At 38.7% G+C, this 13,027-nt stretch overlaps 2 protein-coding genes across 2 annotated transcripts; both read right to left on the reverse strand.

The window, feature by feature from the left end:
* Nucleotides 1–493: 493 nt before the first annotated feature.
* On the reverse strand, nt 494–1,909 carry LOC115950458. The gene has a single exon (XM_031067651.1). It carries the CDS (start codon nt 1,907–1,909, stop codon nt 494–496), a length of 1,416 nt encoding a protein of 471 aa, XP_030923511.1.
* A 4,149-nt stretch (nt 1,910–6,058) lies between these two features.
* LOC115995173 lies at nt 6,059–12,700 on the reverse strand. The gene is made up of 5 exons (XM_031119630.1): nt 12,361–12,700; nt 11,532–11,650; nt 7,312–7,369; nt 7,092–7,169; nt 6,059–6,484 (listed from the first exon to the last, which is right to left on the reverse strand). Exons 1-5 carry the CDS (start codon nt 12,536–12,538, stop codon nt 6,291–6,293), a joined length of 627 nt encoding a protein of 208 aa, XP_030975490.1. The 5' UTR covers nt 12,539–12,700; the 3' UTR covers nt 6,059–6,290.
* Between the last annotated feature and the right edge of the window lie 327 nt (nt 12,701–13,027).

Raw genomic sequence — 13,027 nt, forward strand, 5'->3', positions numbered from 1 at the left:
ATCGATCTATCCGAGGCATAGGGAAAGGATCTTTCGGGCATGCCTTATTCAGGTCCGTGAAGTCCACACAGACTTGCCACTTTCTACTCTTCTTCTTTACCACAACTGTATTGGCCAACCACTCGGGATAAAAAACTTCTTTGATAGCCCCTGCTTTCTTTAATTTCATCACTTCCTCACTCATCACATCCGCATGCTCTTTCGACGGTTGCCGAGGAGGTTGTTTCTTAGGTATCACGGTCGGACTAACGTTAAGATGGTGGCAGATGAAATTCGGATCGACCCCCGGAGCCTTGTAGGCGTCCCATGCAAACACGTCCACATTTTTTCTAAGAAAAGCAATAAGCTTTTCCTTCTCTTGGGGCGGCAGTTCCGAGCCGACCTGAAAAAATCTTTCCAGATCGAAGCCCACAAGAATTTTTTCCAAATCCTCACAACTCGCCTCCTCGTCGGGTCCCCCACTACCCGAGGCCAGGGCCAAGGTTGTTAATTGCTATAAGCCATTCTCGACAGAGGTAGAGGGCTCAGTACTCGGTCGTTGCGAGATGGCGAACACCATGCATTGCCAGGCCACGACTTGGTCCCCTATCACTTCTTTGACCCGACCCTCCGACAGGTACTTCACCTTTTGGTGTAAGGTTGATGATACAGCTCTTAGGGTATGAAGCCACGGTCTGGCTACAGTGGTGGTGTAGGGTGAGTATGCGTCCACCACTATGAAGTCCACCTCTACTATGTTCGAGCCTGTCTGTACAGGCAGCCTAATCTGGCTTTTTGAAGTGTTCGTTTTCCCTTTGAAACTCGCCAAAGGGGAGTCATATGCTGTCAGGTCTTCTGGTCGCAGCTTCAGCCCCTTATACAAGTTGGGGTACATTACCTCCACAGCACTGCCCTGATCGACTAGCACCCTCTTCACGTCATATTCCCCAATCCTGAGTGTGACGACTAGAGCATCGTTTTGGGGCTGGATGGTTCCATCTTTATCCTCATCCGAGAATCCGAGTATGGGTGAGGCCATCCCTTTAGCCCTCTTAGACTCCCGGTTGTCAGCTTTAATGGGGAGTCGGGCCACTGACATCACTCTGAAAGGACGGGAACCGGTTCTTCCTGGAGCGGTGAGAATGACATTTATCGTGCCAATGGGTGGTCTCAATGTGCTTTGCCTTGCCTCGACGCTCGTCTGCTCCTGCCGTCCAACAGGATGATGTAAGAGGTGTCTCAACTTTCCCTCTCGGACCAGCCGGTCCAAGTGGTTTTTCAGATTCCTGCAGTCATAGGTGGTGTGGCCCGGTTCTTGGTGATATTTGCAATATAGGTTCTGGTTACCTTTTGCAGGGTCGCCTGCCATCCTACTTGGCCATTGAAACAACGGTTCGTTCTTTACTTTCTCTAGGATCTTATGTAATGGTTCTCGGAACACAGCATGGACTGCCTGTGCTCTGATGGATCCAGACTGCTCCGAGTAATCCCTTCTCGGCCGGTTATTGTTGTTAAAGCGGTCCGACCTAAAGTCCTTCCTCTCCTGAGGGACAACCTTCGCTTTGCCCTTTCCAGTCTGTTGGTCCTCTTCGACTCTCTTGTACTTGTTGATTCGGTCCATGAGTTGGCGCATGCTGGTGACCGATTTCCCAGTTAAGGACTTTCTTAAACCGTACTCTGTCGGCAGACCTCTCTTGAATATGCTGATGGCGACATCATTGTAATTTCCCTCTATCTCATTATACATTTCCCAATATCTATCTGAGTAGGCCTTCAGGGTCTCTCCTTCTCGCATGGACAACGACAGGAGGGAGTCTAAAGGCCGAGGAACCCTGCTGCTCGTTATGAAGCGAGAACCGAAAGCCTGTATTAGCTGCTTAAAAGAATTTATGGAGTTTGGCTTGAAGCTGTCAAACCATCTTATCGCCATGGTCCCAAACTGGACGGAAACACTTTGCACATCAACGCCTCGTCCTTGGAATGGACGGCCATCCTCTGGTTAAACTGGTTTACATATTCTATGGGGTCCGTCCGACCATTATATATGTGGTTGGCGGAACTGCCGAGGAAGCTCAGCCCCCTCTATCCTACGCATGAAGGGTGACTGAGAGATGCGATCCAAGGCCTTACTCATGGCGTCGTTTACTAGGCCCTTGTAAGGTGGGCTTTTGTGGCCACGTTTGTGAGGTTGCTCTTCCTTATAGGAGAAGGTTTCACTTGGCGGGATTCTCGATCTTCGCCTGTACTCATTGTCCTCCTCATCGCTGGTGTCCGGACTGGGGGAAGGACGCCTTCGCTGCGCTTGGCGTAACTTCTTCTTCAAGTCGTCGATTTCTTGCTGTAGAGCCCTATTATCGTCCTGCTTTTGGGATGCGCGACCTTTCCTTTTCGAGCGACTTCTGCTCATGTGGGAGGTATTTACGCTACCTTCTCGTCGCTTGTCTTGATCTCTTTCTCATTCGAGGTTCAAAAAGTTGTCCTGCTGTTGGGAGTCTGCATGTCCCATTTGGCGCAGACCTGATCCTTCCATCTTTAACGATCTCACTTGCTGAGGCATAAGTTCTCCTCACAGACGGCGCCAATTGTAGGGTCACAATTCAGAGCTCAGGCCCAACAGGTATGGGGTTCTGACCTAGAGAGCCCGAAACAATGAATTTATAGAGAGTGGGCTACAGAACTAGGCTTTAACGAAGTGTATACTAACTAAAATTGGGCCATGCAACAATTGAAAGTAAGAAAATCCCTTTCATGTCCATTAGATATTCAGTTCGAGGAGACGTGGAGGATGTATATCGGTCTCTGTTCAAAGGCTATGGTTCTAACACTATTCTTCTGTTCAAAGTTCCCTTTTTCTCCGTCCCCTTCTTCATAGAGACTCCCCTCTTTTATATAGCCCTCTTGAAGTTATTAGGGCCTTATACTTGTTGATCATCTGGACTTTCACTTGAGTGTCTGTCTCATCGGACATCCCCCCCATCTTTCTGTGAGTTGTGGTAGCCAAGGAAACACTATTCATAAGTCCTCTCCACATTAATGCGGCCAGAAAAGTAGCTGTAATGCATTTAATGTGGTAGCTGCAGCCTCACCCTTGGCATCCTACGCTTTCTTCCTTCTTACGGGCTTGTGGGACTCATCCTTGTTACTAATGCTCGTTAGGGTGGATCATTTTAGCAGGCAGAGTGCATGTTTGAGCCATATTTGGTACGTCCGAGGAAACATTTCTCTTTGAACCGCCTTTTAAACATCTTCAGGCCTACAAGAATTGGGTCGGGAGCCCTTTTGGCACCCACGCCTTCTCCTTGGACGTGGTCGAATTTTCCATATGGGACCCAAGGCCCATTGTATGATCTTGGGTCTTTCACCCCTACAAGATTTTTCTGGAATTTAGATGATTAGATATTTAGATCTTAATGTGAAATAATATGTAAGTATATTAGATTTTAAATAAACAAAAATAAATCATTTTATTATTTGAATTATGTTAGACAATAAATAAATTTTTTTTGCCAAGTAAGTGAATGGATAAATAAAATGAACATCTTCTCCATCATTACATATTACTTTGCATGGAAACATAGGCAATAATTGGGAAAAATATACTAAATATATTAAATATTCGACTAGTTGAGTTTTATAACATCTTATGATGTTAATCATGTTATTCTAAAATGCATAAGTATACTACTAAATTTGAAATATAATTAAAAAAACTTAAATTATATTATCAATTTTTTACAAGAATTTTCATTCAATCCGCAATTTAACCATAATTGATGACTATTTTTTCTTTTCCAAAAAGCTATACATCAACGCCAAGTGAATCAAATTTGGCATGAATAACAGAGGTTCACTTGGCATGAATAACGGAGGTTACAAAATGGATGACCACCTATAAATGAGAAAATAAGGGTTGCAAACTCACCAGAGTTGTGATCCAACTCATGATCCAAGCTCATAATGGGTCCAACTTCAAAAACAGGTCAAAGGGAGTATTTCAATTCTCCAAGAGAGAATTTTACACATATATACACTTAAATTAGATGAGAGCAAGATTTCTATCTTGTATAAAAAAAAAAAAAAAATTTATTATCCATGTGAGTTGTCATCTATAGACATGAAATGCTTCCAATTATCTTCATTACTTCCAAAGTCAACTTAACATTTGATTTGTCATAACACCAATCAAATTTAAGGGACAAAAGAACTTTTCCCTTTGTAACCAAAACTAGAAGTCACTTTTCTTCCATTGATTACTAAACTCAATAACAAAGCTTACTTTTGTAGAAAAAAAAAAAAGCCCCACAATTCTTGGGGAAGGCATGCATTTTGAATGTCTAGAACCACTGTAAAAAAGAGGTAGATTTGTCTTGTAAAATCATTAAAAAAATCCATTGCCCACTCCAGTCTCATCATAGAAACAATCCATTTCAACTTCTATGAACGAAGCACAAAATCATGTATGCCTCAACGCCAATCTCTCCCAATCAAACTAATCTCTTTGAGCTTTTGGTTAACAAAAGGCCTATAAAAATTGAAATCGACCAAGCTAAGCAAATTGACTCCCATCAAACTTTTCCCTTTGTAACCAAAACTAGAAGTCACTTTTCTTCCATTGATTACTAAACTCAATAACAAAGCTTACATTGTAGAAAAAAAAAAAAAAAAAAAAAAAAAAAAAAAAAAAGAAAAAGAAAAAAGCCCCACAATTCTAGGCAAAGGCATGCATTTTGAATGTCTAGATCCACTGTAAAAAAGAGGTAGATTTGTCTTGTAAAATCATTAAAAAAATCCATTGCCCACTCCAGTCTTCATCATAGAAACAATCCATTTCAACTTCTATGAACGAAGCACAAAAACATGTAAGCCTCAACACCAATCTCTCCCTATCAAACTAATCTCTTTGAGCTTTTGGTTAACAAAAGGCCTATAAAAATTGAAATCGACCAAGCTAAGCAAATTGACTCCCATCAAACTTCATGGTGCGAACCTCTCTAAGCTCTTAGTGTTCAAAATTAATCTTGTGCTGAAAATCCTTTTGTACAACATTTTATCCTGTCTTATTACATACACGTGGGTAATAGATGCATGCCATAAATACATCCATTTCTAGGCATCCAACAAGAAGAGTGTAGAGCAAGTGAGCAACCATCCCAATAAAAATAAGAAAGTATGTGAATACAACTTTGTCACAACCCTAACATGTGCAACTGTGAATGTTGGAGAAAAAGTAATACGTCCATGTGAAAGTGATGGTTCACCAATCACAATTGACACAAGTCATCAAGTTGTTGTGAATTCGGTTATCCAACTGAATAAAAATTGACATCAGTCCTCCTTAAATTTCTTTAGCCACCCAGAGAATCCACATATAGACTTACCCACAACAGCATAACGAGGGGCAGTGCAGTTGTGCAAGGGTAGAGTAAAACCAGGCCCTACTAGGACCAAGTTATGCGTGCTTTTAAAGAGAGTTATGACGAACCTGCGTCGTTGTCTTGTAATTCAATATTGGCACCACAAGTGGCAAAGCAGATATTGCAGAGCTAAAAGCAGCTACATGTACATCTAAAGACACGAGTCCAGGGCATAGGTTGATTTAACAAACTAACTCAACTCAGTGAAATTCCTGTAAGTTGAGCCAAATAAATAAATGCAGAGGCCATACTCCTTGGCAAAATTTTCAAACCAGACAAAGTTCATATATGTAAGAACTTCATCACAAATTTTCCGAGAAATCATAATTTTTATTGACTAAGACTTTAAAAGCACTACAGAGACTTGAGCCAAATCCCTGGCAATTTGGTTGCCCTAGATGAGTTACGTACAAGGAGACTGACAACCTTAATGAACTATCACTCAACCATAGTAAAACGTAATACACTCACCACTCTTTACCTCTAGGGGTTGGAGGATTCAACCCCACCCCCCTCCCCTGCCCACGTGTATTGCCGGCTCAGCCACAGGGGTAGGCGTAAATGGTGGAAAAGACAATTGTTATTCCTGAACTAAGCAATTAGAATTGACCTTACAACATCATCCTGCCTATTTTCAGGATTTCAAATTGGTTATCCTAGTTTCATGAGGCAGCAATGTATTCATTTCACTTGGAACTGTCATAGTATCCCTACACCAATCACAACCACAACCATGCGCTTGTAGAAAAAGAGAGACTATTTGCAAAAGATCCAAGACAGTTAAATGGAAAAATTTAAACAAGTTGGATATTCAAAAGAATCCATGTCAGAAGAAAATTGACGTTTGTGAGTTGTGACGCAAGCTTCAGCAATTGCTAGGGTTTGAAACACTACATTTTACAGAGGCAAAAGTATGACGGGGCAGGGAATGAACTCAGCCAGCAGGTTTGCGTCTACATGCTTGGAATGAATGGCTTCCATGCTAATAACTACTAAATCCAGATTCAGATCGTCAGCAACCTCACCAATGATGGCTGTCGACTTGTTCCCTTCCCCCAGTCGCTCTAGCAACTTAAATTCCTCGAACCCACCTATCAATTTTATGATGGGTGTTAAAAATAATCAGCTAGTCGGAAAATATAAATGAATAATTAATTGAATTATCTAAAAGCATAATATCAGCAAAATAAAGAAAAATGAAGAATCACATGCTCTATTAAGCTGACTTCTAAAAATTTAAATTGGTCAATAAGCAATGGAAAAATGGCCCAATTCTAATACGCCCAGTAAATGAGAAAGCAGAAAAAGAGATGGAAAAGAACACAAGAAGATGACCCTACCTACAGCCCCATTTTCACTTTCAATAATTTTAGCACCCATCTTTGAATTCACAGGTTCCCTTTCTAAGCTATGATAGGCTGCTTAATGTTTCCTTCAATGCAGTTGTTCTGATTTATGCATGTTTTGATCTAGTTAACACACCTATACATTTAATCTAAATACTAGATAGTAGTAAAAATCGACCATTGCTATAAGAAATTCCAGCCACAAAATACTTAAGAGGCAACTTTGTATGCATGTGTGTACATTCACTTCGTAAATACATTTGAAAGAGTTCCCACTTCTCCATTGAGAATATCGTAAAATCAAAATGAAACCGTCCAAGACTGACATAAAATGTTGAAAATATATACAAACCTTCAGACAGATGCCAGCGGATACTAGAAAGTTGGGTCTCATGCTCTGGCAATGATTCTTTCTGCCTTTCATCAATAACTGCAAAGAACATAAAGTTCTACATTCCTTGTAATCTCGCATTAAAAAGACTCTGTAGAAAAGAGAGAAAAGATTCTCCTACAGCTTAGTTTATGACACCTAAAATATGAAAAACAGTACAAAAAGAGGTCACTTGACATACCAACAACTGTGATGTCAGCTCCATACTTCTTTGCCAAAGCAGCAGTAGTTGCTACAGCCTATGAACAGATTTGAACTAATAGTGAGCCAAGAGCAAAGAAAAGCATAGGTTTTAAATTTTTAATGAAAGAAATTGTGCATGGTGGTTAGCAATACAGCCAGCAGAATTCTATAGTTCCAATATCAGAAAAATCTGGGCCTTCTCTCAAAAATTTCCATTTCAAGTAGAATTGTGTAGGATTTGAGTCCTTGCCAACACACTTCCAATTTCATTGCCACCAAAAAAAAAAAAGAGCAGAAAGGCACTGCTGGTTGCATTTATCATACCAACTTGATCACTAGTATAATATCCCCATATGCTAACAATGACACAGTCTTGCGTGGGTCAACATTCAAAAGGACTGGAAAATTCACAAAAAAGGAAAGGTTCATAACTGGTACATTCAATGCTTTAGCACAGAAGCAACCTAGAAGACTTTGTATCAATATTAAAAGCAGATAATGCAATACAGATGACTCCCTACATTGCAACAAAATAATCATGAGCAAATCTTTTAATGAGTCCAGTAAAAGATTATGCAGTTTGTTTCAATAGAAGTATTTATTTCAAATCTTCAAAGCTCCAATTCAGGGTTGGCTCTTCCATTTAGGCACTTCGGCAATTGCCTATAAAGATCCTCAAGTGGAAGAGAGGACCCGATAACTTTTGTCCTAAAGTAAAATATTATATTTATATAACAATCTCAAACAAACTGTTTGAGATTGTTATATAAAACAAAGGAAGACATCCATATACCTTTTTTTTGCTAATTTTGACTTTGAAATATCAACTTCTGTTATCCTAAGTTTTAAAATTCATTTTTATTCTAGTCATGGAAATTCCAACTAATAAAAACCATAATGAACCTAAAAAAAGGATAAAGGCCCAGTAAACTTAATCCTTGTTCATACATGGGCTGTTCTAGTACAATACAAGCCACTTTAAATAGGTTCATTGCTCTGGCAATTAAAGGGAGGGAATTTCCCTTTTTTATCTGTACCAAGAAACAATTACCTTTCCAATTATAGCCCCTCTGTAATTTTATGTTTTAGATAGCGCTTCTTTTATTTGTAAATATTTTTAATTATAAATGTTTAGTTGAACATATGATTGTGGATATGAAAAACATAAAAAGAGAGAGAGAGAGAGAGAGAGAGAGAGAGAGAGAGAGAGAGAGAACAGAAAAATTAGGTGAATCTCAAAAAATGATAAATTTGTTGTTGTTGTTGTTTTCCATTAGACAATGCAATTAATTAAAACATTTACACCCAGAGAAAAAAAATATACTCCTAAAAGAAAGCACCCAACTGCTATGCAAATAACAAGAATAAAAAATAGTGGTAGGGATTCTCCATAAAATACAAAAAGAGGACAAATAGCATGCATGACATTTTTACACCAAAACAACCTTTATTAGAATCATACACAATTCTATAACTATTCCCATATTGTTGCACAAGTGGCTCATCTTCATGCCAAGCAAAAATGCTCTCCCCATTCCCCACAATTAGCTTCAATCCTCTCATAAGGAGAATTTTCTTCCATCCCCATAAGCTCTCACAAGGAACAGAAGCCTCCCACAAGATATACCTCAAAGGAAATACACTTTGACCAACATTAGTGAAGAGATTTATTCCAATCATGGATTTTAAACAAACCCAAACCTCCTTCATACTTTGTCCACACAACCCCCCCCCCCTTTCCCCCCGGCCCTCTACTTTAGCCCATGCACTGCCAGTAGCAGGACCATTCCACAAATAGGAATTAAGCTTCTGTTCTACAAGCTTAACAGTGTTTAGGTAGGATGAATAGATTGGCCAAATAAACTTGAATGGTGTATAGCACATGTTTAATCAATTGGAGCATCCCAGCAAAGGTGAACTGCTTGGTGCACCAAGAATTTATCCTACTAGTAATTTGCTTTCCACTGCTGGCTTACAACCCAATATAGACAATTTACCTGAAACCAAAGGAACTCCAAATATTTATAGGCGGACTCTATTCCTTGAACTTAAATATATCAATAATTTGCTGCTTGAGCTTATACAATCGTACTCCACCCTAGAGAATAAAATCTTCACTCTTACTATCATTTGCTACAAGGTCTGACAAGATCTTAAATTCATCAAGAACCTCAAGCAATAGATCCTGCATTCCTTAGGCCTGCCAAAAAGATCAAAAATTGTCTACAAAACATTAACGAGAATGCTAGAGCTTAGCGCATGTTTAGGGTAAAACTCTCAATGGGTCTTTGCATCAATAATAGAAAAAAGATTCCATCACAATAACAAAGAGAGAGGGAGAAGTGGAGTCCCATTGCCTTAACCCCTTCTTGCTGTCAAAGTAACCCACTAATTCACTATTCATAAAAGGTCGTACCTAGTGCACAAAACCACCACTTTTGCAGGGCCTAAGAGACGTCATAGTATGAAATTTTACCCCCAATTTATTGGAGAGGCTGATTCCCTGAACTTTAACTCATGAACTGCTTTTGGTGGAAGGCACTTGCCATAGCACCAAACTGTAACCTAGGTCACAAACTTAGGAGAGGTCTTGCAAGCTCTATCCTAGGCCACAAACTTAGGAGGACAACCAATTTCAACCAGCACACCAAGCATGAATTCCCATCTAAAGAATTATTAAGCCTTCATGATGTCCACCTTGATAGTGCCCCTAGCTGGCTTGTTATCCCTATGATATTTCTTCACAAGCTCCTAAGCAAGGAAAACCATGTCAGCAATCTTCATGCTGGGATGAAGCTTGTTTGACAAAAGCTGACAAAGCCACTTGAGCAACCCTTCATGTTAGTCAATATCTTGAAAACACATTTGAACAAAGTGTTAGTCAATGTTAAAGCTTATTTGATTATGTACAGCTTTTTAAAACCCAATTTTTCTAGGTACAAATGTACATTTGGCCAGCTTCTTTTTTAATTAAAATAAGCTACATCAAACCAATTTATAGCCATCTGGACCAAGAACTTTATCTTTATTTAAAAAAAAAAAAGCACATCCTTAATCTCATCATTTGTAACTTCCTGTTGCAATAACAGCATTTGCACTTCAAGAATTTGAAGACAACTTCCCTACCAAGCCATCAGCAAGAGACTTATCAGAATGGCCAGCAGCTTCTGATAAAACCCCAAAACTAGATTCTTAATCTGATCCATTTCTTCCAACTTGATCCCCTCACTATCATAGAACCATTTCATTTGATTCCTTGTTGTCCTCACTTTCAATTATTTGTTAAAATAAGAACTATTCTGATCACCTAAATTGATCCAACACACCCTAGATTTTTGTCTCAACAAAGCTTCCTCAGGCTTCCCTAAAGACACATAATAATGGAATTTCTCCTTTCCCTTTTGAATGTACTCAATTTGACCTGCATGAGAGTAAATCTCTTTGAACTGCATCGAGATCCTTCTTAACCTTCTAGACCTTACTGACATTATTCTCAACTTATCTAATGAAGCACTTCAAGTCCATCTTAAGAAGCGTCAACTTCTTGCACACTCTAAACATAGGCACACCTGAAATATGTTTATTCCACTTTGATTGCACCAATTAAAAATAACCAGGCTGATCCACCTGGAGGTTAAAGCACTTAAAAGGTTTAGGAACTGAGTTTCATAGGATAATAACCAGAAATACCCAGGTTCATAAACTCAACAAGAGGCTGATAGAATTTCCCTAGGCAGCTATCATTGACCAACACCTTATTTAATTTTCTATCCACCAACCATGCTTTTGCCCTTAATTTGATGGCTCTAACATAATTTCCTCCTTGTCACCCTATAATTTGCACCATATACACAGGACAAAAATGAATCTACTTTCCCAGCCACAGAGCAAATATATCAATTCATCAATTGATCGGTTTCTGATAATGCATTCACATCCAAAACATTATCTTTCTAACACAACTAAGAATCTTGATAAATTTGTTACTAGCAATAAACAAAATATAATATAAAAAAACGTAATTAGTAATTTTACTTCTCAAAAAGCGAGAAGAGAATTTTAAATAAAAACTTTTATAATACGAAAAAAATAGATAAATTTTATTTATTGCTATTTAAATATAAGAAAAGACCTCACTTAAAGTTGTTGTCTTAGCCCTAAAATTACATCGAGCCTGCCCTGCTCAAATTATCATAAATTTAAACACAACCATTTCACCTGTCTTGTACCCTCGGAGAGATAGGGTTTCCGATCAGTGATTGGCAGAAGAAGATGCTTGAAATTAGTAAAGGCATCAGCAGCTAAATTGACCTCAGATTCTTGCGGCTTACTCTTAGCTGATAACAGTTAAACATTGTGTCAGCAGCAATTAACATGATAAAACTGACTGCAATTTCTGTAAGGAGCAACAAGATTACACAAGCACGGAATTCTTCATTTATATACTGTTTCTAATAACAATACAAAAGCAGAAAGTCGCAAGCAACGATGTAACATTGGGTTTCATTTTATGATGATGTGAAACTCATTCAAAGTGTTCACAGAATGGCAAGTTTTGCAGGTGCTCACTGTCTAATCTAAATTCTAATGTTTGTGAATGCTAGAAAGCCTTTAACAGATAGAGAAAAATAGTGGCATCATTTTTGGGACTACAATATCCAAATTTCATTTGATTTTAAACAAAATATTTAACCATAATGTATCCGGAAAATTCAAATCAAGGCTGACCAGTCCTGATGTTTTTCTACTCGCAAAAGCGAATTTCGTCAAACAATTCGTTGATATGACACTAGTATGAAGCACCCTAAATAAAGTGTCTGTGCTTTCTATAACTATAAATGAACAACGAATACATACATTAAATTTTATAATTTATACTATAATATACTCCATTAGACAATTAATAATAATAATTTTGGCCATAAGGCATTTGAATTTAAGCTCAATTCTGATTATCAGTCCTAATAATTTTGTAGCACGTAAAAAATGGGCAAAAAATTGAGGAGAGTAAACTACAGGCAGCAGAAATGAGAGATGAGGAAATTACCTTTATGTCCGATTTTACGAAAGGTGGGGAGGATGGAAAGGTAAGGAGATTTGGATCGGTGCGAAGAAGAAGCAAAACAGAGGGAGTGAGAGTGAGAAAAAGATGAGTTCAGCACAGAGATTTTGGGGTGGTTTGAGGACTCTACTGGAACGGCTAGCATATAGTGAGCGAAGGCCATGGTCTCAATTCTCAAAGCTTCAAAGTTTTAGCTCTCTCAGACCGTCTCTCTAGGTGAGGATTGAATTTGAGAAAATGGGTGGGTTTCGAGTTTCGAGAAAGCGCAAGAGAGAAATATTCAAAACAAGAAGCGGATAATGATTGCATGGGGGGTGCGACGTGTAAAGGTGCGTTTGCTATTTGTTTTTGGTTTGCACAAATGGCCCCACCCACCACCATTTACGGTGCATTGATTGATTAATTGTTGTAGTCCGTTTGATCTCATCTAATCTGGTAGAATCCTCTAGGCTCTATCCCATCTCAAGTCTTCCCGGTTCATGTTCATCACAAGTAACCAAGTTGTTGGCTTAAAAAAATAATTGTTTATGTTTAAATCTTAAGTTTAGGCTCGATTTGAGTCAAGTTTAAATGAATAAGCTCGTGAACATGAAGGCTCGATTTAACTATAAATAATATAATATAATATTTTTATATGTATATTTGTCTAAAA

This window comes from Quercus lobata, chromosome 6, assembly GCF_001633185.2.
Source record: "Quercus lobata isolate SW786 chromosome 6, ValleyOak3.0 Primary Assembly, whole genome shotgun sequence".
Lineage (NCBI taxonomy): Eukaryota > Viridiplantae > Streptophyta > Magnoliopsida > Fagales > Fagaceae > Quercus > Quercus lobata.

Excerpts from the sequence above, each read along its gene's own strand:
- LOC115950458 (XM_031067651.1), bottom strand. The coding sequence starts at position 1,909 with ATGGCGATAAGATGGTTTGACAGCTTCAAGCCAAACTCCATAAATTCT.
- LOC115995173 (XM_031119630.1), bottom strand. The coding sequence starts at position 12,538 with ATGGCCTTCGCTCACTATATGCTAGCCGTTCCAGTAGAGTCCTCAAAC. Across the intron at positions 11,651-12,360 it reads TCGTAAAATCGGACATAAAG|CTAAGAGTAAGCCGCAAGAA; the intron begins GTAATTTCCTCA and ends AACTGTTATCAG. Across the intron at positions 7,170-7,311 it reads AGCTGACATCACAGTTGTTG|TTATTGATGAAAGGCAGAAA; the intron begins GTATGTCAAGTG and ends TGTTCTTTGCAG.